The sequence below is a fragment of the Eutrigla gurnardus genome (genome assembly GCF_963514095.1).
Source record: "Eutrigla gurnardus genome assembly, chromosome: 15".
Taxonomy (NCBI): domain Eukaryota; kingdom Metazoa; phylum Chordata; class Actinopteri; order Perciformes; family Triglidae; genus Eutrigla; species Eutrigla gurnardus.
The window spans coordinates 21,244,230-21,268,225 of NC_139938.1; the positions used below are offsets into that span (position 1 = coordinate 21,244,230).

Genomic DNA, 23,996 nt, shown 5'->3' on the forward strand with positions numbered 1-23,996 from the left:
TAACAGGAAAGGAAAGTATGAAGCATGTTTACATTGGCTGGTAGAAGCGGAGTCAGACGTCCTGTACTCAAGTAGAAGTACAAATACTTGTGTTCAAAAAGACTGGTAGAAGTACTGATTGTTCTACTTTACTCATGTAAAAATGAAAAAGTACTGAAATGTACTCAAAAGTATCACTAAGAAGTACATTTCTACTGGTTGTTTTTTTTACAAGACTATCTGAATCTCGTCATATTCATGAGAAAATAATCAATAATTCCCCTCGAATGCATTAAAACTAAGTAACGAGCCATTTTGAAAATGTGAGTAGAAAGATACAGATGTCTGTTTAAACATGTCGGGAGTAAAAGTACAAAGTTGTCACGAAAATAAATACTCAAGTAATGTACAGATACCTGAAAATTCTGCTTGAGTACAAGAATTAAGTATTTATACTTCGTTAACTTCCCTCCTCTGGTGAGTCCCAACCAATGATATCATGAGCGCCATCCATCAACCAATAGGAGCCAGGGAAGGTGAGGTCACATCTGGAGACTTTTATTAAGAACAAACGGGAAATGAGGACAGACAGTTGTACTTTTTGTAGGACGCCGAACTAAACAGCAGGAGGACACGCTGACCTCGCTAACCTCCCTGACCTCGCTAACCATGCTAACCATGCTAACTGGGAACTCAAAGTCGGCCAGTTCTACAGACGTCTGTATTTCTCCTACATCCGCTTAATCTCAGTGATTTTCTTTCCTTGTATCGTTGCTTCGACCGTCGGCTGCGTCTCACGAAAGAATCCCGCTGCGTCTTCTGCACTGAAGTTGAACTCGTTCGCCAAAAGTCGAGTTGTGGCAAAAACCAAGCGCATCTGGCCGTTGAACTCGACCACCAGGTGAGTGTTGGTATTGTTGGACGATTCGACCCCAATTATTTTCATCCTCCCGGTCTCGACAACGGCACTCTGGACCTGAGCAAAGACGGACCGACATTCAGTCTCTGCAGATACCGTATAGGTTTTGGATCCAGGTGGTTCCGGGGTCAAGTCTGGCTTCACGACTGCACCAGGAACTGCCTGAACAAAAAAGTGATTTATATTCAGTTTAATGGTCGATCATGTTCTCATATACCGACATGAATACCGACGTTAAAAACGAACATAATGAACCTCGCTCTCTCACCTTGACAGCTCGGCAGATCTTCGCTTGACCTTTTAAAAAAAGAAACAAACCGTTTTCATCACTGAAGCTGACGAGTCAACGTCAGGTGATCATTTCTTCATGAGTCAAATAGGATGTTGTTGTTGTGCTTCAGTATAGAGTTCTGCAGGAACCACAACGAACCATGTAGCTTTGTAGTCCAACGGGAAGTCGTTCATGATATTTACATGTTTTAAAGGAACTACACCAAGTCACATGACTTCCTATCACTGCCACCAAGTTAAAGGCGGCGGCTCAGGGACGTGTTTTATATTTTAGAAAAAATCTCAACGCATTCAAGAAACTGTGTGTGTATATATATATATATATATATATATACAGTATGTGTGTGTGTGTGTGTGTATCTACCTGGTGCAGGTGTTTGCTTCTTACCCACTGACCCTGGTGCAGGTGTTTGCTTCTTACCCACTGACCCCGGGTCAGCTGCAGGTGTTTGCTTCTTAGCCACTGACCCCGGGTCAGCTGCAGGTGTTTTCTTCTTGCCCACTGACCCAGGGTCAGCTGCAGGTGTTTGCTTCTTGCCCACTGACCCAGGGTCAGCTGCAGGTGTTTTCTTCTTAGCCACTGACCCAGGGTCAGCTGCAGGTGTTTGCTTCTTGCCCACTGACCCAGGGTCAGCTGCAGGTGTTTGCTTCTTACCCACTGACCCCGGGTCAGCTGCAGGTGTTTTCTTCTTACCCACTGACCCAGGGTCAGCTGCAGGTGTTTGCTTCTTACCCACTGACCCAGGGTCAGCTGCAGGTGTTTGCTTCTTGCCCACTGACCCCGGGTCAGCTGCAGATTTTCTCGCCGGATCTGAAAAAAGACATTCAAACCAGTTAAAGTAACTGGACTGAAGGAAACGGTTCTTACTATTCATAACGTGTTTTACGTTAAAGAATGAAAGTCGTGACGTGAACTGACTTCTGACTTTCTTCAGTTTCTCCACAAAGGGGCGCAGCTGCCCCTGGACGGCGATGTCGTTCCTCGGTATCCGCTTCATCTCGCGATCTACGACGATGATGGACTTCTCAGTCCCGTAATACTGGACGATTAAATGAGGGAGGTCTTGTCGGTGTTTGTCCGCTTTCAATCCTTGAGGGATTTTGTCCAGATTGAACAGCAGCTTCCTGAGCTCCGGCTCCGTCAGCTCCTCCAGGATGGAGGTCAGAGCTGCTTTCCACTTGGTCTCTAACTTCACCAGAGTCATCTGCAGCAGGAGCAACGTTATGTCACTTATGTACACGCGTCATTAGGATTACTCAACTCTATGACAGCATTTACAACAGCAGATCTTTGTTCTTCATGAACAAGCGTTGTGATTGAGAAGGGGGCCGTAGTTCAACTGTGCAAGAGGGAAACTCGATCAGTGATCAGCTGACCTGGCCTATGACACCTGAACTTAAATGACCACGGTGGTTCCATCACTGTGGGCGCATGCCCCCCTTCCCAACTTGAATGAAGCAGGAAGACGTCCTGCACTCATCTCAAAGGACTTTTTCTACACAGGAACCTTGACATGTGAAAGATTCCCCTCATTCACCGACGGGAACGGTGACAGTGAAAGGGAAAAAGGGAAAGCTGAGACAACGCTGCACAAAGTAAGGCGAAACAGTCTGCATTCAGTGTTGACCAGAGTTATCAGCTCCTTCAATATTTCATGTCCATTGAGGTCAAATATCGTATATTTCTAAGCGCGTCCAAATTCATGTGAGAAAACACTTCACATGTCCAAACTCCAGAGCTTGATTGTTAATCAGTTTATCTCAAGTACACTGTTTGTGTGTTTGTGTGTGTTCATATTAAGTCCATTTGTATTCTTTTATTCACATTGTTTAATCTTTAGTTCCTCAATAAATACCCATTATGTCCGTGTATATTTCTTCTGAGCAGAATACAAAGATCCCTATTTCGAGGGCTTATGATCTCAAGGTTTTGTGCAATAGCCCTCAGGTGTTCCAGGTATTACGGGTTTGTTTACTTCATAGTGAGTCATCATGAATTAATCAGATGCGCAGTTGAAAAACCAGAACGGGATCCAAAGATTCTGATGAAATGAGACTCGACTCATAACTTCCACCTTAATAAACAAGAAGCAGTGAAGCACCAACACAGTCAAATGCAGCTTTCAGCCCCAACCTTCAATCTGATCAGTTGATGTGGAGTCAGTTAATCAGACCTGACATCGTCTTTCTTCTCCAGATATGTTTGTTCTTTCAACAACTAATCTCCCCGTCGTTTCATCTGGCAGAAGGAATTAGCGATGAAGTCCGTAATTAATTACTCATTAATACTCACGTTGTCCTTTTCTTCTTCCGCATCTACGTAGTCCGAGTGGCGGGAAGTCTCAAAGTGTGAACTTGGCAGAAACCAACGAGATTTAATTTATCCCGACGTAAACATCTAATTTCAAAGTAATCGCTCTCCCCCTTCCAGAGACTAATGGTTTAATCGACAAACAACAGCTCATTTAAGTTTCACTTTCATGTCCCGTGAACAGAGATGCTGCCTTCATGTGCTGGTCGGAATTTTCCCACCTGTGAAGTTTGAATTACGAGAATGTCACGTTCAGGTGCTTTGTCCGGCCAAAAAAAAAAAAAAAAATGCAGTAAGGCAAGGCAAGGCAAGGCAACTTTATTTGTATAGCACATTTCATACACAAGGCAGACTCAAAGTGCTTCACATCATACAACAAAGTGAGAATAAATAAATAGAAGAATTAAAAGAAAATAATAAAAAATTTAAAAATGCATTACAGAAAGAAAGGAGAATAAAAACATATTTGCAATAATTAAAAACAGTGCAGACATTAAAAGATTTAATGTTCAGGTCCGCCGAGTGCGGACCTGAACACACGTCATTGAACTTTTAACCAATGAGAACCATTCCACTGTAGCGGAGGTGTGGACAAGCCGGTTGCAGCCACCGTGGACCGCGCTGCCAAGCGCTGCAAGAAGCGCCTCTTAAAAACTTGTTCCCGCGATGTTTTGGGTCACGTGATATGGTCGCGACCCTGTGACGTCTTTGCAGTCGGCTGCTAAGTCGGACACAATTCTAGCCATCATGCATCGCTTTCAACCCACAATACATCACGTTAGGTAGCGCGCTGCAGGCGGCTACATCAGGTCGAATTCGCCTAGTAGATGATGATTTTCAGCCGTGTTAAACAACCAAAAGGACAGACACGTCATCTTTCAGTGAGCCAAAACTATTTTGACTTGCTTTAGCAAGTCAAAAGAACTACACATCCAACAGTGCTTTGACTTCCGGCCGGGCCGGCCACTACCGGAAGTTAAATGTGCGGAGGGAGGTAGAGGCGATGAAGCCGGGAAGCGAGAGCTACAGACTAAAGTCCAACACAATGATCCGTCGGTGAGATTAACTGACTTTATTGGGAAGTCGCAAATATTGCATAGATTCATGCGAGTTGAATGTGATGAAAAAAAAAAAAAAACGGAGTTGGATGGGATGGGATGGGATTTTTTCTCTGGGAGTGGGATGGGACGGGAGTGAAAATCCACTCCCGTGTCATGCTCTAGTGTCCACAGAGAATTTTTTTTTTTAACTTTTGTAAAAATTACTTATCTTCCAATGATAGAACTACTACTATGCCTCTCCCAAAGCAACAAACGTTTTTTTGTTTTGTTAAAGTTCATCAGTGCAATAAACATTTTGTGGAAAAAAATCGTGCAAGAGAATCGTGATCTCAATTCTAAGCAAAAAAATCGTGATTCACATTTTTTCCAGAATCGTGCAGCCCTAAACTAAGTATACACTCTCCCAGACGACGGCCATCATTCATGAGAAAACACAATTCTAAGATCCTAAAGACTTTCATTGTACAGGGAAACACGGTTCTTTACTGTACATATGACAATGAACCCTTTGAATCTTAAAAGAAACCGTCTAAATTATAAACATCCAGTTAATCGTTTGTATTCATATTATTTTACTATACGACTCACGTTTATGCCAGCTGGACTTTGATGGAAACAACTCAGACTTTCCCCTCGTGGAGATAAAAACCTGTCGTTCTGCCTGTCGTCCTGCTGATCTACAAAAGCAATTAAAATAATATTCAGTTGTAGATGTTTCACCGTTGAATATATGTATTTCTATGTTGACTGTTGACTTTAAAAAGCTCTGGCTGTAAACTCACAGTTCTCCTCCTCCCGCGAACAATGACAATTATTTGAAAGTTCCCGCACTTTTCAGCTGCTGGTTTACTTCCTTGTTTGTGATGTGGGGTGACGTAGCTCCGTCTTCTTCTTCTTCTTTAGTTAGGCAGACTAGACGCAGCTTTGGCGTATTGCTGCCCCTACAGTTTGTTATTAAGGACTACATCAAATCCTTTTGTACAATCCTGTTTTGTGAAGATAATCCACCAATTTCTTTGTTTTAACCCAAGAATCTAGATTTAGAAGTGTTCGCATATTAAAAACAGTTTCCCCATCTGCTCCAAGTTTCTTGAAGAGAGTCCTTCTCTGACTGGAGTATATTTTGCACTGGAGTAGTACATGTTTCACTGTCTCACTATCTCCACACTCACATTTGCCATCAGGATGCTTACCAATCAGAGCCAACCCACTCCTCAGCCTACAGTGTCCAAGTCTCAATCTCGAGATTACTACAGAGTCTTTCCTACTGCACCTGTAAGTACACTCCTCTTTACTTACTCTTTCCTGCACTGAAAAATATGCCCTTCCTTTCCTTTCCTTCTCCCAAGACTTTTGCCACTCCTCTTTTAGAGACCTGTTTATTATTTCACTATACTCTGGTGCCCCATATTGCAACTGAATTTGCACACTTTCCTCCTTCACTGCCTTCTTTGCCATCTCATCCGCCTCCTTATTCCCTTTCACACCCATATGTGCCGGAATATCTTCCCTTCCTCCACCCTCTTCTTCCATCTTTGCCTTTCTGTTCTGAGGTATTCCTCCTTTAACTCTGCCTCATTGTGTATTTTCTCTCTCCGCTTCCTTTGATATTCCCTGTTTTTTCTCCTTCTCTCCTCCACAGATAGCTTCCTAAAATAGATAAAGTCAAAGTTGAGTGTAATGAAATTGGGCGGAATTACAGTGAATGTTAGATTAGGATAAATGCTGTCATGCCATTTTCATGTGGCTTTAGTCATTGGAGATGTATAGCCTACCAGGGATATTGTATGATGTGCTATGTAGGTAGGTAGTGCATTACTGTATGTGCATCCCAAATGACGTAAGCCAAATGAACATGGCATAAGTAAGGGATAATGGATAACACACCGTTAGACTATCCAAAGTTAAAGTGTAAGTTTGGCGGAAATTGAAAATAAAGCTATTTTCTGAATGAAAATACATCAACTAAGCCGTGGAGGAAGTAATTTTCGCTCATCACGCAGTTCAGAGCTAGCACGGGTGGGAGCTAGAGTCCAACATAGCAAACAGTGGGTTAGCATGGGGCCAACAGCCACACGCTTTCAAAATCACATTTTTAAACCACTAACATTGCTCAAAACAGCGCCAAACCTCGTCAGCAGCTTGCTCTGGGTGTCTACACATAAAACGAAGCACCAACAACTCAGTTCATGAACCCGAAGTTTATAACAGAAGACAGTTAAGAACACTCACCAATTCTACCCCTGCCAGCTCCTCGCGAAGGATAGTCCGTAAGTGTCGATTACCGAACGCAGCTCTCGTGTTCCCGTGTGAGATCTCGCGTGACATGAATGTGCTTCAGATAAGGCTGCTGTCTTGAACTGATTGGAAGTGTATACAAACTATCCCGACGTTTTTACCCACCGTTATTAACTTATATTTGGCCAAACTGCCACTAATTTAAAAGTATACTCGTTTTATTTGGGCGAAATCTTCAGTTTCACTTTCACTTTTGCATTGCGTTCGGTAATCGACACTTACGGACTATCCTTCGCGAGGAGCTGGCAGGGGTAGAATTGGTGAGTGTTCTTAACTGTCTTCTGTTATAAACTTCGGGTTTATGAACTGAGTTGTTGGTGCTTCGTTTTATGTGTAGACACCCAGAGCAAGCTGCTGACGAGGTTTGGCGCTGTATTGAGCAATGTTAGTGGTTTAAAAATGCGATTTTGAAAGCGTGTGGTTGTTGGCCCCATGCTAACCCACTGTTTGCGATTTTGGACTCTAGCTCCCGCCCGTGCTAGCTCTGAACTGCGTGATGAGCGAAAATTACTTCCTCCACGGCTTAGTTGATGTATTTTCATTCAGAAAATAGCTTTATTTTCAATTTCCGCCAAACTTACACTTTAATGCACGTTCAAGGTTGTAATGCGGCCACGACATGCAGATAGTCTAATGCCATGAAGTGCATTATCCCGCTTATTCTAGAAAGAAATATAGGGGGAATTACATAAATAAAAATATAAAAGTGGTTAATGAAACATTACAGGTCATATTGGTATTTATTGTGATCAACAATTATATTCTAGCCTCCGTTGAGGACCATTTGGAGGTTTTTGTCAGACAAAAACCTACTCTTTCATATGATATGCAAGAGGTCTTCATATTAGCCATCTTGTTTCCCCTCTGTTGCTAGCTACTTCAAACCTCTTCTTTAAAAGTATACATTTATGTCATAATCTAATCTAATATTTTTTATACAAAATACAATTTTATACATGTTGACATGTTATGGTTTCGACAGTAACAGTGTCCAAAAATATGAACAAGTTTAAGAGAAAATAGCAAACTTACAGGAGCTTGAGTGATCTTGAAGCATGCAGTAGAGCTGAAGGTTTGAAAAGGGGGTCCTCAGTAATGTAGTAGACCTTGTAGTTGCCTGATTATTATTGCTTTTTTATAAATATCTGACGGAGGTGACGAATATGTGGGACACATTTTGAGCAACCACAAATAATTGTAAATATTGTTCAAAACTCACCTTTTTGTGTTTTGAATACATATTACAATGTACACTTTCATGTAGTAAAAATATTATTAAATTAATTATTACTTTTTGTTTTTTTTAATCAAGTTGAAATGATTATTCTATCTGAGGACAACTGATTTTGTAGGCAATAGGCCAGCATGTGATCATTAAATGAATACAAATTAAAAATAAACCAATAAAATAACCTTACATTTGTGCAAAGGACCCCCTGATTATAACCTAGATTATTTTTATTCATGAAAATGTTATTAATTTCGAACAGAATTAGCACTTTTCTTAGTGGGACATGTTCTATCCAAATTCCTAAGAATCAGTGAGCTGTTAGCCACGTATTTTACGGGAAAAATGTTTATTCCATTATGATAAAAATAAAATGACGTCACAGAAGCAAACAACAAAACTTTGGATGTCAGCTAACGTGATAGCTTGAGACTAGAGTCCATTTGTTAAGGATACGATTGATTGAGTGTACGTAGATTACAGATTCTAAACAGCTGATACTTGTTGTGCTGTTAAAAATAAATAACTGCTACCATCATTGATCTTCTGGTCAACTCGACTCAGGAATTTCGACTCGAGGGGGTCTTCATGGGCAACTCCGAGTCGGCAACTCGTATTTCTCATAGTTCCGATAGGCAGCTTCCCGACGTCGACCATAACAAGTACTCAGATATTTGTACTACAGTAAGAATTCTCCATCAGAAAACTTGATACAAGTACATTCTATTTAAAGTATCAAGAGTGAAAATATTTTATTAATACAGAACACACACATTAAAAGGAGTAAAGTTTGCTACATATTTTACATATTTTTAGTGGTTTATTATTATTCAAAAAAAAGTGTACTCTACATAAAGATTTGAGTTATTTGTACTTTGAGTATTTTTTATTATTTCTATATCTACTCCAGAATACAATCAACAAATACATTTGGATTTGTTATAGATCAAACTTTATTGATGAAATTAACAACAACCAGCAGTAAAACACGTCTTATGATGACATCATCAACACTGGAGCTTGACCATGTTTGGTCGGATTTATATCGGTTAGTTGGGGGCCATTAAGGAACTCTATTACAGAGTTTATCCAGCAGGGGGCGCTGGGGGCCCGGAACAAATTTAAACAACTGTGATTTTAATGATTTTAACTCCTTGAATTTCTGCCTCTGCTGAACGCGGCATTTCCTTGAGGAGCTTCTCTTTGAAATCTCCCTCCGGTTTGAAGTCGAATGCCTTCGCCAGACATCGAGTGGCCACGACAAACGTTTGCACCTGCTGGTTTAGCTCCGCCTCCAGACGTCTGTATTTCTCCTACATCCACTTAATCTCAGTGATTTTATTTCCTTGTATCGTTGCTTCGACCGTCGGCTGCGTCTCACGAAAGAATCCCGCTGCGTCTTCTGCACTGAAGATGAACTTGTTCGCCAAAAGTCGAGTTGTGGCAAAAACCAAGCGCATCTGGCCGTTGAACTCGACCACCAGGTGAGTGTTGGTCTTGTTGGACGATTTGACCCCAATTATTTTCATCCTCCCGGTCTCGACAACGGCACTCTGGACCTGAGCAAAGACGGACCGACATTCAGTCTCTGCAGATACCGTATAGGTTTTGGATCCAGGTGGTTCCGGGGTCAAGTCTGGCTTCCCGACTGCACCAGGAACTGCCTGAACAAAAAAGTGATTTATATTCAGTTTAATGGTCGATCATGTTCTCATATACCGACATGAATACCGACGTTAAAAACGAACATAATGAACCTCGCTCTCTCACCTTGACAGCTCGGCAGATCTTCGCTTGACCTTTTAAAAAAAGAAACAAACCGTTTTCATCACTGAAGCTGACGAGTCAACGTCAGGTGATCATTTCTTCATGAGTCAAATAGGATGTTGTTGTTGTGCTTCAGTATAGAGTTCTGCAGGAACCACAACGAACCACGTAGCTTTGGAGTCCAACGGGAAGTCGTTCATGATATTTACATGTTTTAAAGGAACTACACCAAGTCACATGACTTCCTATCACCGCCACCAAGTTAAAGGCGGCGGCTCAGGGACGTGTTTTATATTTTAGAAAAAATCTCAACGCATTCAAGAAACTGTGTGTGTATATATATATATATACACTCAACAAAAATATAAACGCAACACTTTTGTTTTTGCTCCCATTTTTCATGAGATGGACTTAAAGATCTAAAATTCATTCCAGATACACAATATTACCATTTCTCTCAAACATTGTTCACAAATCAGTCTAAATGTGTGATAGTGAGCACTTCTGCTTTGCTGAGATAATCCATCCCACCTCACAGGTGTGCCACATCAAGATGTAGATCTGACATCATGATTAGTGCACAGGTGTGCCTTAGACTGTCCACAATAAAAGGCCACCCTGAAATGTGCATTTTTTTTGCTTTATTGGGGGTCTGGGGACTCAGAACCAGTCAGTATCTGGTGTGACCACCATCTGCCTCATGCAGTGCAACACATCTTCTTCGCATAGAGTTTATCAGATTGTCAATTGTGGCCTGTGGAATGTTGGTCCACTCCTCTTCAATGGCTGTGCGAAGTTGCTGGATATTAGTGGGAACTGGTACACGCTGTCGTATACGCCGGTCAAGCACATCCCAAACATGCTCAATGGGTGACATGTCCGGTGAGTAGGCTGGCCATGCAAGAACTGGGACATTTTCAGCTTCCAAGAATTGTGTACAGATCCTTGCAACATGGGGCCGTGCATTATGTTGCTGAAACATGAGGTGATGTTCATGGATGTATGGCACAACAATGGGCCTCAGGATCTCATCACGGTATCTCTGTGCATTCAAAATGCCATCAATAAAATGCACCTGTGTTCTTCGTCCATAACAGATGCCTGCCCATACCATAACCCCACCACCACCATGGGCCACTCGATCCACAACATTGACATCAGCAAAGCGCTCACCCACACGACGCCACACACGCTGTCTGCCATCTGCCCTGAACAATGTAAACCGAGATTCATCCGTGAAGAGAACACCTCTCCAACGTGCCAGACGCCATCGAATGTGAGCATTTGCCCACTCAAGTCTGTTACGGCAACGAGCTGGAGTCAGGTCAAGACCCCGATGAGGACGACGAGCATGCAGTTGAGCTTCCCTGAGACGGTTTCTGACAGTTTGTGCAGAAATTGTTTGGTTATGCAAACCAATTGTTTCAGCAGCTGTCTGAGTGGCTGGTCTCAGACGATCTTGGAGGTGAACCTGCTGGATGTGGAGGTCCTGGGCTGGTGTTGTTACACGTGGTCTGCGGTTGTGAGGCCGGTTGGATGTACTGCCATATTCTCTGAAACGCCTTTGGAGACGGCTTATGGTGGAGAAATGAACATTCAATGCACGAGCAACAGATCTGGTTGACATTCCTGCTGTCAGCATGCCAATTGCACGCTCCCTCAATGCTTGTGGCATCTGTGGCATTTTGCTGTGAGACAAAACTGCACATTTCAGAGTGGCCTTTTATTGTGGGCAGTATAAGGTACACCTGTGCACTAATCATGATGTCAGATCAGCATCTTGATGTGGCACACCTGTGAGGTGGGATGGATTATCTCAGCAAAGCAGAAGTGCTCACTATCACACATTTAGACAGATTTGTGAACAATGTTTGAGATAAATGGTAATGTTGTGTATCTGGAATGAATTTTAGATCTTTAAGTCCATCTCATGAAAAATGGGAGCAAAAACAAAAGTGTTGCGTTTATATTTTTGTTGAGTGTATATATATATATATATATATATATATATATATATATATATACAGTATGTGTGTGTGTGTGTGTATCTACCTGGTGCAGGTGTTTGCTTCTTGCCCACTGACCCCGGGTCAGCTGCAGGTGTTTGCTTCTTGCCCACTGACCCCGGGTCAGCTGCAGGTGTTCTCTTCTTGCCCACTGACCCAGGGTCAGCTGCAGGTGTTTGCTTCTTGCCCACTGACCCCGGGTCAGCTGCAGGTGTTTTCTTCTTACCCACTGACCCAGGGTCAGCTGCAGGTGTTTTCTTCTTACCCACTGACCCAGGGTCAGCTGCAGGTGTTTGCTTCTTGCCCACTGACCCCGGGTCAGCAGCAGATTTTCTCGCCGGATCTGAAAAAAGACATTCAAACCAGTTAAAGTAACTGGACTGAAGGAAACGGTTCTTCCTATTCATAAATTGTTTCACGTTAAAGAATGAAAGTCGTGGCGTGAACTGACTCTTGACTTTCTTCTTCATTTTCTCCACAAAGGGGCGCAGCAGCTCCTGGACGTCGGCGTCGTTCCTCGGTATCCGCTTCATCTCGCGGTCTACGACGATGATGGACTCCTCAGTCCCGTAATACTGGACGATTAAATAAGGGAGGTCTTGTAGGTGTTTGTCCGCTTTCAAACCTTGAGGGATTTTGTCCAGATTGAACAGCAGCTTCCTGAGCTCCGGCTCCGTTAGCTCCTCCAGGATGGAGGTCAGAGCTGCTTTCCACTTGGTCTCTAACTTCACCAGAGCCATCTGCAGCAGGAGCAACGTTATGTCACTTATGTACACACGTCATTAGGATTACTCAACTCTATGACAGCATTTACAACAGCAGATCTTTGTTCTTCATGAACAAGCGTTGTGATTGAAATGGGGGCCGTCGTTCAACTGTCCAAGAGGGAAACTCGATCAGTGATCAGCTGACCTGGCCTATGACACCTGAACTTAAATGACCACGGTGGTTCCATCACTGTGGGCGCATGCCCCCCTTCCCAACTTGAATGAAGCAGGAAGACGTCCTGCACTCATCTCAAAGGACTTTTTCTACACAGGAACCTTGACATGTGAAAGATTCCCCTCATTCACCGACGGGAACGGTGACAGTGAAAGGGAAAAAGGGAAAGCTGAGACAACGCTGCACAAAGTAGGGCGAAACAGTCTGCATTCAGTGTTGACCAGAGTTATCAGCTCCTTCAATATTTGATGTCCATTGAGGTCAAATATCGTATATTTTTAAGAGCGTCCAAATTCATGTGAGAAAACACTTCACACGTCCAAACTCCAGAGCTTTATTGTTAATCAGTTTATCTCAAGTACACTGTTTGTGTGTTTGTGTGTGTTCATATTAAGTCCATTTGTATTCTTTTATTCACATTGTTTAATCTTTAGTTCCTCAATAAATACCCATTATGTCCGTGTATATTTCTTCTGAGCAGAATACAAAGATCCCTATTTCGAGGGCTTATGATCTCAAGGTTTTGTGCAATAGCCCTCAGGTGTTCCAGGTATTACGGGTTTGTTTACTTCATAGTGAGTCATCATGAATTAATCAGATGCGCAGCTGAAAAACCAGAACGGGATCCAAAGATTCTGATGAAATGAGACTCGACTCATAACTTCCACCTTAATAAACAAGAAGCAGTGAAGCACCAACACAGTCAAATGCAGCTTTCAGCCCCAACCTTCAATATGATCAGTTGATCTGGAGTCAGTTAATCAGACCTGACATCGTCTTTCTTCTCCAGATATGTTTGTTCTTTCAACAACTAATCTCCCCGTCGTTTCATCTGGCAGAAGGAATTAGCGATGAAGTCCGTAATTAATTACTCATTAATACTCAAGTTGTCCTTTTCTTCTTCCGCATCTACGTAGTCCGAGTGGCGGGAAGTCTCAAAGTGTGAACTTGGCAGAAACCAACGAGATTTAATTTATCCCGACGTAAACATCTAATTTCAAAGTAACCCCTCCCTTCCAGAGAATAATGGTTTAACCGACAAACAACAGCTCATTTAAGTTTCACTTTCATGTCCCGTGAACAGAGATGCTGCCTTCATGTGCTGGTCGGAATTTCCCCACCTGTGAAGTTTGAATTATTATTCTCGTAATATTATGACTTTTATTCTCGTAATATTACGACTTTATTGTCGTAAAATATATATATATTTTTTCTCTTAGTCTGGCCCTAATACTCCGTCGTAGCTCACTGATTCTTGGGTCTCTGTCAACACCGTCAGACACAATAAAAAGCATATAATTTCTTATATATTTTGTCTAATTTGTATTTAGAGTTTTTAAATCATTATCTGGCATTCTTAGTACACATATATGCTGTTTAATGTTGATTATTCGATTTTGTTCATTTTTTATACTGTTTCACGTGTTCTCCTTTAAAAGATCTAACATCATACAACATTTACTTTAAGCCTAAATAGAAAGAGTAATGTTCTTTTATTTAACAAACATATTTTTGTATTAAAAGAGACTATTACTTGAATAACTCAACAGCACTGAATAAAAAATTGTAAGCATATTCATTTCAAACAAATAAAACTCCCTCTGACGGTGGTGACTTTAGAACTGACGGTGGTGACAGACAGTGGCCTCATTACAGCATACAATTCCCAAATGTATACCACTCCAGTCAATAGCTTCTTGCTTAACAACTTTATTTAACTTTTGGTCCATAAAATAACAATCCTGAGCACTGTGATAAACATTTTTCAAGGAATATAAGGTACAATTAAGCAACCTCATTATTAGAAGTATCCCATCCCCATATCATAAAATATCAAATCATAGTAAAAAAATAAAGTCATAACCAGTAGAAATAATGTATAATGCATCACTGACCTCATCTTAAACTGTCATCTAGTGCCCCCTAAAATAATACATTATAAACTGTCTGGGGGAGTTTCTGGGTGATCTGAGCCCTTTCTCTTACGTTCTCTTGATACATGTTGTTTATGTTTCCAAGTCTTTCTCTGACTTCTCTTCCCTCGTCCCTTTCATTCAAGTCATTGATATTTTTTATCTTCCCTTCCTCCACCCTCTTCTTCCATCTTTGCCTTTCTGTTCTGAGGTATTCCTCCTTTAACTCTGCCTCATTGTGTATTTTCTCTCTCCGCTTCCTTTGATATTCCCTGTTTTTTCTCCTTCTCTCCTCCACAGATAGCTTCCTAAAATAGATAAAGTCAAAGTTGAGTGTAATGAAATTGGGGGGAATTACAGTGAATGTTAGATTAGGATAAATGCTGTCATGCCATTTTCATGTGGCTTTAGTCATTGGAGATGTATAGCCTACCAGGGATATTGTATGATGTGCTATGTAGGTAGGTAGTGCATTACTGTATGTGCATCCCAAATGAAGTAAGCCAAATGAACATGGCATAAGTAAGGGATAATGGATAACACACCATTAGACTATCCAAAGTTAATGCACGTTCAAGGTTGTAATGCGGCCACAACATGCAGATAGTCTAATGCCATGAAGTCCATTATCCCGCTTATTCTAGAAAGAAATATAGGGGGAATTACATAAATAAAAATATAAAAGTGGTTAATGAAACATTACAGGTCATATTGGTATTTATTGTGATCAACAATTATATTCTAGCCTCCGTTGAGGACCATTTGGAGGTTTTTGTCAGACAAAAACCTACTCTTTCATATGATATGCAAGAGGTCTTCATATTAGCTATCTTGTTTCCCCTCTGTTGCTAGCTACTTCAAACCTCTTCTTTAAAAGTATACATTTATGTCATAATCTAATCTAATATTTTTTATACAAAAGAGACGGTGTTGACATGTTATGGTTGCGACAGTAACAGTGTCCAAAAATATGAACAAGTTTAAGAGAAAATAGCAAACTTACAGGAGCTTGAGTGATCTTGAAGCATGCAGTAGAGCTGAAGGTTCGAAAAGGGGGTCCTCAGTAATGTAGTAGACCTTGTAGTTGCCTGATTATTATTGCTTTTTTATAAATATCTGACGGTGGTGACGAATATGTGGGACACATTTTGAGCAACCACAAATAATTGTAAATATTGTTCAAAACTCACCTTTTTGTGTTTTGAATACATATTACAATGTACACTTTCATGTGGCAAAGATATTATTAAATTAAATTATTACTTTTTGTTTTTTTTAATCAAGTTGAAATGATAATTCTATCCGAGGACAACTGATTTTGTAGGCAATAGGCCAGCATGTGATCATTAAATGAATACAAATTAAAAATAAACCAATAAAATAACCTTACATTTGTGCAAAGGACCCCCTGATTATAACCTAGATTATTTTTATTCATGAAAATGTTATTAATTTCCAATAGAATTAGCACTTTTCTTAGTGGGACATGTTCTATCCAAATTCCTAAGAATCAGTGAGCTGTTAGCCACGTATTTTACGTGAAAAATGTTTATTCCATTATGATAAAAATAAAATGACGTCACAGAGGCAAACAACAAAACTTTGGATGTCAGCTAACGTGATAGCTTGAGACTAGAGTCCATTTGTTAAGGATACGATTGATTGAGTGTACGTAGATTACAGATTCTAAACAGCTGATACTTGTTGTGCTGTTAAAAATAAATAACTGCTACCAGCACTGATCTTCTGGTCAACTCGACTCAGGAATTTCGACTCGAGGGGGTGTTCATGGGCAACTTCGAGTCAGCAACTCGTATTTCCCATAGTTCCGATAGGCAGCTTCCCGACGTCGACCATAACAAGTACTCAGATATTTGTACTACAGTAAGAATTCTCCATCGGAAAACTTGATACAAGTACATTCTATTTAAAGTATCAAGAGTGAAAATATTTTATTAATACAGAACACACACATTAAAAGGAGTAAAGTTTGCTTCATATTTTATAATAGTGGTTTATTATTATTATTATTATTAAAAAAGTGTACTCTACATAAAGATTTGAGTTATTTGTACTTTGAGTATTTTTTATTATTTCTATATCTACTCCAAAATACAATCAACAAATACATTTGGATATGTTATAGATCAAACTTTATTGATGAAATTAACAACAACCAGCAGTAAAACACGTCTTATGATGACATCATCAACACTGGAGCTTGACCATGTTTGGTCGGATTTATATCGGTCAGTTGGGGGCCATTAAGGAACTCTATTACAGAGTTTATCCAGCAGGGGCGCTTGGGGCCCGGAACAAACTTAAGCAACTGTGATTTTAATGATTTTAACTCCTTGAATTTCTGCCTCTGCTGAACATGGCATTTCTTTGAGGAGCTTCTCTTTGAAGTCTCCCTCCGGTTTGAAGTCGAATGCCTTCGCCAGACATCGAGTGGCCACGACGAACGTTTGCACCTGCTGGTTTAGCTCCGTCTCCAGGTGGGTCTCCTTCTTCGTGGCTTTGCTGATTCCCAGAATCTCAATCCTCACCTTCTGGATGCCGACGCTTTGAACCTGCAGCAGGACAGATTGAAGTAGAAGGTTAGTGACAGATTCCGAAAGTCGTTGCTAAGACGATGTCGCTGCCCGCGGGTACCTTGTGAATTGTGGTGAAGCCGGTGGAGTCCAGCGATATTGTTTTCAGGTACTTATTGACCTTAGTGTTGGTGACCTTAACGACGTCTCCGATGGACAAGCCTTTGCTCTGCTGAACGGCTCCTTCGCCCCACATTACAATCTGGACGGAATCCGTCTCATCTGTTAATAGAAAACTTTGCCTCTTTATCATCTGTCGTTTGTGATTCACCTTTATTTTTCCGACTGGATCAATCTGGAGAAACAAAACGGAGAATATTAAAAACTAAAGCTGCTTCATAAAGAACAGTTTGTTTGGTAGTCGGTGCTTTTAAACTCACCCTTGTCACGGATCCTTGAACGCTCACTTCGGCCCCTTTGTCCGATCGCTTGGCTTTTTTAACGGAGTCAACCGGTCTTTCTGGATAGAGGAGTTCCCGGGCCTCCAGCAAGAGCTCCTCCGGGACGTCGACAGATTTAATATCCCACACTTTGCTCTGCACCGTAACCTTGACAACGTCCTTGTCTTTTATCAACTTTCCGTGGAACATGTAGGAGCTGTCCTCCTTGATTTTCTCATAATAACCTTTTTCAAATATGATCACCATCACGCTGGCCGTCTCGTCAGCGACCGCCAGGAAAAAGTAAAACTTTCTGTCTTTGGTCGGACGCAGACCGGATTTCTGAACGACTCTCGCCTGGAAGCCTTCGGTCTCCCGGATTCCACCGGATTTAATATCCCGGATGGATTTCTTCTGCAGGTACGAGAGAGGAGTCGAGTCTGCGTGAAACTAACGTGAATACAAATGCAAGTTTCAGAAGCTGCGAAAGAAAAACGTACCCATTGAGCGTTCCTCCCCTGGAAAACAACAGGAAGTGACATGCTTACTTTATATCTGAAAACACTTTACTGATGTAATGTTTGAACATTGATTTTATATCCAAAACTCTTACTCTGTCGAGTTGGCAGCTTCTCCCTTGACCTTTTAAGAGGAGAAAAAGTTATCAACCATTTATCAACCAACATTTTAGGTGTTTCCATGACAACCCGAGGAGAGGCCAATTAATGTCACTTAATACTGACGCTTGTTCGAACCCATATTGGAGATGATCCAACCAGTTGGACTTCACAAATCTCGCAGATTAATTTCAGATTAATCGTAGATTAATTATCACTGAATAAAAAACAAACCACCCAGGATTTCAGACGGATGTGGAGCCTCATCCTTCAGCCCGTCGTCCTCACGCTTCCTCTTCGTCCCTGAAAGAGAGATTCAGGGTCTGTATACACAGCAACATTTTCAACGCGATACGCAAAAGTAATTTTAATGCTCTGGCCGTTCGTTTCCACGACGACGGCGTTTTGGGGCAGGGTGCAAATTAAAACTATTGAAACCGGGTTCCAGAGAAAACCACAACGAACCACGTAGCTTTGTAGTCCAACAGGAAGTCGGCGTCGCCCTCATTCCCTCAACATAAAGCCACGTTTCCCTTTTGGATTACGGATTATTGCAGAAAATAATCTCCGTGGCAACCACGTTCATCACTGCAACCAAGTTAAAGGTGGCGGCTCAGGGACGTGTTTTATATTTTAGAAAAAATCTCAACGCATTCAAGAAACTGTGTGTATATATATATATATATATATATATATATACAGTATGTGTGTGTGCGTGTGTATCTACCTGGTGCAGGTGTTTGCTTCTTGCCCACTGACCCCGGGTCAGCTGCAGGTGTTCTCTTCTTGCCCACTGACCCCGGGTCAGCTGCAGGTGTTTTCTTCTTGCCCACTGACCTAGGGTCAGCTACAGGTGTTTGCTTCTTGCCCACTGACCCAGGGTCAGCTACAGGTGTTCTCTTCTTGCCCACTGACCCCGGGTCAGGTGCAGGTGTTTGCTTCTTGCCCACTGACCCCGGGTCAGCTGCAGGTGTTCTCTTCTTGCCCACTGACCCCGGGTCAGCTGCAGGTGTTTGCTTCTTGCCCACTGACCCCGGGTCAGGTGCAGGTGTTTGCTTCTTACCCACTGACCCAGGGTCAGCTGCAGGTGTTTGCTTCTTACCCACTGACCCAGGGTCAGCTGCAGGTGTTTGCTTCTTGCCCACTGACCCCGGGTCAGCTGCAGGTTTTCTCGCCGGCTCTGAAAAAAGACATTCAAACCAGTTAAAGTAACTGGACTGAAGGAAACGGTTCTTCCTATTCATAACTTGTTTTACGTTAAAGAATGAAAGTCGTGACGTGAACTGACTTTTGACTTTCTTCTTCATTTTCTCCACAAAGGGGCGCAGCTGCTCCTGGACGTCCGCGTCGTTCCTCGGTATCTGCTTCATCTCGCGGTTTACGACGATGATGGACTCCTCAGTCCCGTAATACTGGACGATTAAATGAGGGAGGTCTTGTAGGTGTTTGTCCGCTTTCAAACCTTGAGGGATTTTGTCCAGATTGAACAGCAGCTTCCTGAGCTGCGGCTCCGTCAGCTCCTCCAGGATGGAGGTCAGAGCTGCTTTCCACTTGGTCTCTAACTTCACCAGAGCCATCTGCAGCAGGAGCAACGTTATGTCACTTATGTACACGCGTCATTAGGATTACTTAACTCTATGACAGCATTTACAACAGCAGATCTTTGTTCTTCATGAACAAGCGTTGTGATTGAGAAGGGGGCCGTAGTTCAACTGTCCAAGAGGGAAACTCGATCAGTGATCAGCTGACCTGGCCTATGACACCTGAACTTAAATGATCACGGCGGTTCCATCACTGTGGGCGCATGCCCCCCTTCCCAACTTGAATGAAGCAGGAAGACGTCCTGCACTCATCTCAAAGGACTTTTTCTACACAGGAACCTTGACATGTGAAAGATTCCCCTCATTCACCGACGGGAACGGTGACAGTGAAAGGGAAAAAGGGAAAGCTGAGACAACGCTGCACAAAGTAGGGCGAAACAGTCTGCATTCAGTGTTGACCAGAGTTATCAGCTCCTTCAATATTTGATGTCCATTGAGGTCAAATATCGTATATTTCTAAGAGTGTCCAAATTCATGTGAGAAAACACTTCACACGTCCAAACTCCAGAGCTTTATTGTTAATCAGTTTATCTCAAGTACACTGTTTGTGTGTTTGTGTGTGTTCATATTAAGTCCATTTGTATTCTTTTATTCACATTGTTTAATCTTTAGTTCCTCAATAAATACCCATTATGTCCGTGTCTGAGCAGAATACAAAGATCCCTATTTCGAGGGCTTATGATCTCAAGGTTTTGTGCAATAGCCCTCAGGTGTTCCAGGTGTTCCAGGTATTACGGGTTAGTTTACTTCATAGTGAGTCATCGTGACTACATCAGATACTATACTATACGATACTATAATTTCACTTTTTCCCTCATAAATGTATGATTTTATAATCTGGCAATGTTTTTTTTTTTTTTTATCTCAGGGAACGTCTTTTCATAGAATTGGGTTGTTGGCATTCTGTGGACTTTCATTGTACAGGGAAACACAGTTCTTTACTGTACATATGACAATGAACCCTTTGAATCTTAAAAGAAACCGTCTTCATCATAAACATCCAGTTAATCGTTTGTATTCATATTATTTTACTATACGACTCACATTTATGCCAGCTGGACTTTGGTGGAAACAACTCAGACTTTCCCCTCGTGGAGATAAAAACCTGTCGTCCTGCTGTCGTCCTGCCTGTTGTCCTGCTGATCTAGAAAAGCAGCTAAAATAATATTCAGTTGTAGATGTTTCACCGTTGAATATATGTATTTCTATGTTGACTGTTGATTTAAAAAAAGCTCTGGCTGTAAACTCACAGCTCCTCCTCCTTCAGTGAACAACGAACAAAAACAACTTTTTTTAAGTTCCCGCACTTTTCAGCTGCTGGTTTACTTCCTTGTTTGTGATGTGGGGTGACGTAGCAGTTAGGGAGGAAGTACTTCAAAGTAAAATGGGACCAAATGAAAAGAGTTGTACGGAAGCCCAGCAGGGCCAATGAGAAAGAAAATCAAGTTGATCCATTTTTAAGACTGATCTTGTTGTGTTTAACTGACCTCCGTAGTCGACTGAATGTTGACGTAGCTCACCACCGTCTGCAGCTCTGATTGGTTGAAGGATGATGTCACAACGTTATTGGTTGGTAGCTGATGAAAGTAAGCATCATATTTAGTTTTCCAGGAAGAAAAAAAAATGAGCAGATCTTGATTTATTGTTATATTGTTATATTGGGGGAGAATATGAACGAAAACAACATTTCAAATGGTTAAAAATGCTTTTTTTTCTGGTTTCACTTTAAAGATTCCCTTCTGTGGATGAAAAACGTAACGTAAAAATTAAAAAATGAAATAATTTTAGAGCCAGGCGCCGCAGAACTGCCAACTGCGAGACGTGGGGCATGATGGGAAACGCCTGGCTCTCGCCTCATCTAACAGCTGATTGGCTCTTAGTTTAAATTGCAAATTTCCTGCGAGTCTAATATTTAACGCTCGTGAGCTGCCAGATACACATTTAATAAGCTATATGTATAACTGTCAAACTTTACTTCTTTGCACTAGATTCTATGATACTACCTCAACAGCAGATACACTACTACACCGTAGTGTTTAATATTCATACATTATGTTCATACATTACTTATATTTAGTGGCATCATTTTATACTTTATATTTTTTTATACTTATTTGACTATGCTCCGCCTCCTGCTGCTGCCGCTCTCATCTACTTTCCAGGCTAGGTTCATCTTGTTCAACGAGCCTAATGACATCGCAGCTACTCCCAACCAATCACAGTCCAGCACACAACTCACCTTCTGTTCAAGCAAATCTTAATATTTCACATTTATAAAAAATAATAATCAAGACGACTTTTTCTTTTTACACAAACACTTTATTGCAAATGATTTTCCACCAGAATTTGTCACATTAAACACGTTTCATTTTGTTTCCACGAAAAAAACAAACTTTCACCGTCACATTTAAGATTTCTTCTGAAAACAGCGGGAAGATCGTCGGCGTCTCCGACTCGAAGAAACCGGCGGTTGCGGCAGCGGCTCCTGGGAATGCTGACACGTCGCTTCCTGTCTGATCTACGTTTACGCGACATGCAGCATGAATGACTGTTCAAAGGAATGTCGTCACCTTTCAACCAACAACAACAACAACAACAACAACAACAACAACAACAAACAGACGCTTGTAACTCTAAAAATAAATAAGTCGGGTGACATGTGACCACCTCCAGACTCCGGCTTCCGATTGGTCGCTTGTAAAGGAAACTGTAATGTAAATGGCCCGCAGAGGTCGGGGGTCAGAGGTCGGGGGGGTCAGAGGTTGTCTATGTGACCATGTACTCCTGCCGCTTGTTGAGTCGCACCTGGCAGAGCGAGACGGCGCCCACCGCTACGTAGATGGCGGCGGCGATGAAGCAGTTGATGCCGACCTGGTTGTACAGACCGTAGATGTTCCCGGGGGGGTTTTTACTGCGAAGAGGAGAACACACGTTTTATTGTTAAGGGTTACCTCTGAGGACGACTTCCTGTTCCCTCAGAGATGACCTCTCTAAAAACTCAAAGGTCCAGAGTTCATAGCGACTCACTCGTTACGGATGTCCTCCTCGGTGAACGGGACGTCCTCGATCAGCACGGCCGACTTGGCGCTGAAGAAAATGCCCAACATCGCCTGCAAGCAGAATTATTATTGGGATTATTTATAAGTTTAGTTCATGCATGTGACTATGAGTTTATTATTTGACACATTCTGCTGGTGGAAAAACTGACTTCCTGCTCTGAAACATCACGTGAGGGTCGAAAAAAATAATAAGTCACATGATTCTTTTTTTTTTTTTCTCTCCCGAGGTTAAAACAATTTGATTAGACTAAAAATACGAGAAAACAACTGAACACACGTTAATATCCGTGCTGATCGATAACTTGCCAAATCTCCAACAAACATAAAAAATGAAATACATTTGTTATATGGCAGCGGATTACACGGAGACGTCTCCTCCTCAGAGTCGCCATTCATCTCAGTGTAAACCCAGGCTTTAGCCACATGCATCACGTAAATCTCACGGCGTTCAGTACAACCGATCAATCCATCGTTGTATCGATCACCGTAGCGGCGATATCACGTCATGTACATTAAGCTTGACGGACTTGGGCGCCGTCTATTTACATGAGACCCAACGGTTTATTGACCGAGGGCTCGTGCATCGTTCCTTGTGGCCTCGTGAGCTCACACGACACATGTAGTATAATAATAATAATAATAATAATTTACAAAAATGATCGTTTATTCCCGATAAAGACGAATAACCAGTATAGCTCCAGGAAGTAGTCGGCCCCCTCCCAGCCGGAGCTCCATACGTCTTACCAGCATGATGACACCCCAGATGCTGATCACTATCCCGCACGCGGCCATCTTCGGGCCGCAGAACAGAAGCGACGGCATGTCGGTGTTCGATATCGATCGATCAGAAGCTGATTTGGTGACTTTGTTTGATCCGCTAAAGAGAGAGACGTTCCATGGAAGGACGCCGGAGCCTCGTAGTCGGTCAGCTGATCCGCATCGCTCGGGTTTACTCGGTGAAATCCGACAGCGGAAGTGACGCGCAGGGTGAAGCGGTCAATGAAAACGTCCGGTAGGTTTACACGCCGCC

General features: G+C 42.0%; 4 protein-coding genes and 1 long non-coding RNA gene across 5 annotated transcripts; 1 reads left to right on the top strand and 4 right to left on the bottom strand.

Annotated features, from left to right (window-relative positions):
* Window positions 1-521: 521 nt before the first annotated feature.
* On the bottom strand, window positions 522-3,670 carry LOC311026283 (uncharacterized protein). Its single transcript, XM_084029744.1, has 5 exons — window positions 3,483-3,670; window positions 2,109-2,394; window positions 1,554-2,000; window positions 1,167-1,195; window positions 522-1,060 (listed from the first exon to the last, which is right to left on the bottom strand). Exons 2-5 carry the CDS (start codon window positions 2,392-2,394, stop codon window positions 710-712), a joined length of 1,113 nt encoding a protein of 370 aa, XP_083885870.1. The 5' UTR covers window positions 3,483-3,670; the 3' UTR covers window positions 522-709.
* Window positions 1,616-19,231, top strand: LOC311026286. Its single transcript, XR_014598466.1, has 4 exons — window positions 1,616-1,751; window positions 1,791-1,946; window positions 11,916-12,110; window positions 19,043-19,231. It is a non-coding gene; the product is annotated as an uncharacterized lncRNA (long non-coding RNA).
* LOC311026284 (uncharacterized protein) lies at window positions 9,023-13,681 on the bottom strand. The gene is made up of 5 exons (XM_084029745.1): window positions 13,530-13,681; window positions 12,312-12,600; window positions 11,907-12,203; window positions 9,858-9,886; window positions 9,023-9,751 (listed from the first exon to the last, which is right to left on the bottom strand). The coding sequence occupies exons 2-5, from the start codon at window positions 12,598-12,600 to the stop codon at window positions 9,401-9,403; spliced, it is 966 nt and encodes a 321-aa protein (XP_083885871.1). The 5' UTR covers window positions 13,530-13,681; the 3' UTR covers window positions 9,023-9,400.
* LOC311026285 (uncharacterized protein) lies at window positions 16,870-19,231 on the bottom strand. Its single transcript, XM_084029746.1, has 7 exons — window positions 19,034-19,231; window positions 18,544-18,609; window positions 18,303-18,331; window positions 18,190-18,207; window positions 17,690-18,103; window positions 17,371-17,604; window positions 16,870-17,288 (listed from the first exon to the last, which is right to left on the bottom strand). The coding sequence occupies exons 5-7, from the start codon at window positions 17,954-17,956 to the stop codon at window positions 17,037-17,039; spliced, it is 753 nt and encodes a 250-aa protein (XP_083885872.1). The 5' UTR covers window positions 17,957-18,103; window positions 18,190-18,207; window positions 18,303-18,331; window positions 18,544-18,609; window positions 19,034-19,231; the 3' UTR covers window positions 16,870-17,036.
* A 2,973-nt stretch (window positions 19,232-22,204) lies between these two features.
* rnasekb (ribonuclease, RNase K b) lies at window positions 22,205-23,923 on the bottom strand. The gene is made up of 3 exons (XM_084028381.1): window positions 23,711-23,923; window positions 22,935-23,017; window positions 22,205-22,818 (listed from the first exon to the last, which is right to left on the bottom strand). The coding sequence occupies exons 1-3, from the start codon at window positions 23,786-23,788 to the stop codon at window positions 22,674-22,676; spliced, it is 306 nt and encodes a 101-aa protein (XP_083884507.1). The 5' UTR covers window positions 23,789-23,923; the 3' UTR covers window positions 22,205-22,673.
* Window positions 23,924-23,996: the final 73 nt, after the last annotated feature.

Coding starts and splice junctions, on each gene's coding strand:
- rnasekb (XM_084028381.1), bottom strand. CDS start 23,788: ATGCCGTCGCTTCTGTTCTGCGGCCCGAAGATGGCCGCGTGCGGGATA. Junction 23,018..23,710: donor TCTGGGGTGTCATCATGCTG/GTAAGACGTATG, acceptor TTCTGCTTGCAG/GCGATGTTGGGCATTTTCTT. Junction 22,819..22,934: donor GAGGAGGACATCCGTAACGA/GTGAGTCGCTAT, acceptor TCCTCTTCGCAG/TAAAAACCCCCCCGGGAACA.
- LOC311026284 (XM_084029745.1), bottom strand. CDS start 12,600: ATGGCTCTGGTGAAGTTAGAGACCAAGTGGAAAGCAGCTCTGACCTCC. Junction 12,204..12,311: donor AATGAAGAAGAAAGTCAAGA/GTCAGTTCACGC, acceptor GTCTTTTTTCAG/ATCCGGCGAGAAAATCTGCT. Junction 9,752..9,857: donor AGATCTGCCGAGCTGTCAAG/GTGAGAGAGCGA, acceptor TTTTTTGTTCAG/GCAGTTCCTGGTGCAGTCGG.
- LOC311026283 (XM_084029744.1), bottom strand. CDS start 2,394: ATGACTCTGGTGAAGTTAGAGACCAAGTGGAAAGCAGCTCTGACCTCC. Junction 2,001..2,108: donor GAAACTGAAGAAAGTCAGAA/GTCAGTTCACGT, acceptor GTCTTTTTTCAG/ATCCGGCGAGAAAATCTGCA. Junction 1,061..1,166: donor AGATCTGCCGAGCTGTCAAG/GTGAGAGAGCGA, acceptor TTTTTTGTTCAG/GCAGTTCCTGGTGCAGTCGT.
- LOC311026285 (XM_084029746.1), bottom strand. CDS start 17,956: ATGGTGATCATATTTGAAAAAGGTTATTATGAGAAAATCAAGGAGGAC. Junction 17,605..17,689: donor TTCAAGGATCCGTGACAAGG/GTGAGTTTAAAA, acceptor TTGTTTCTCCAG/ATTGATCCAGTCGGAAAAAT. Junction 17,289..17,370: donor GCTTCACCACAATTCACAAG/GTACCCGCGGGC, acceptor GTCCTGCTGCAG/GTTCAAAGCGTCGGCATCCA.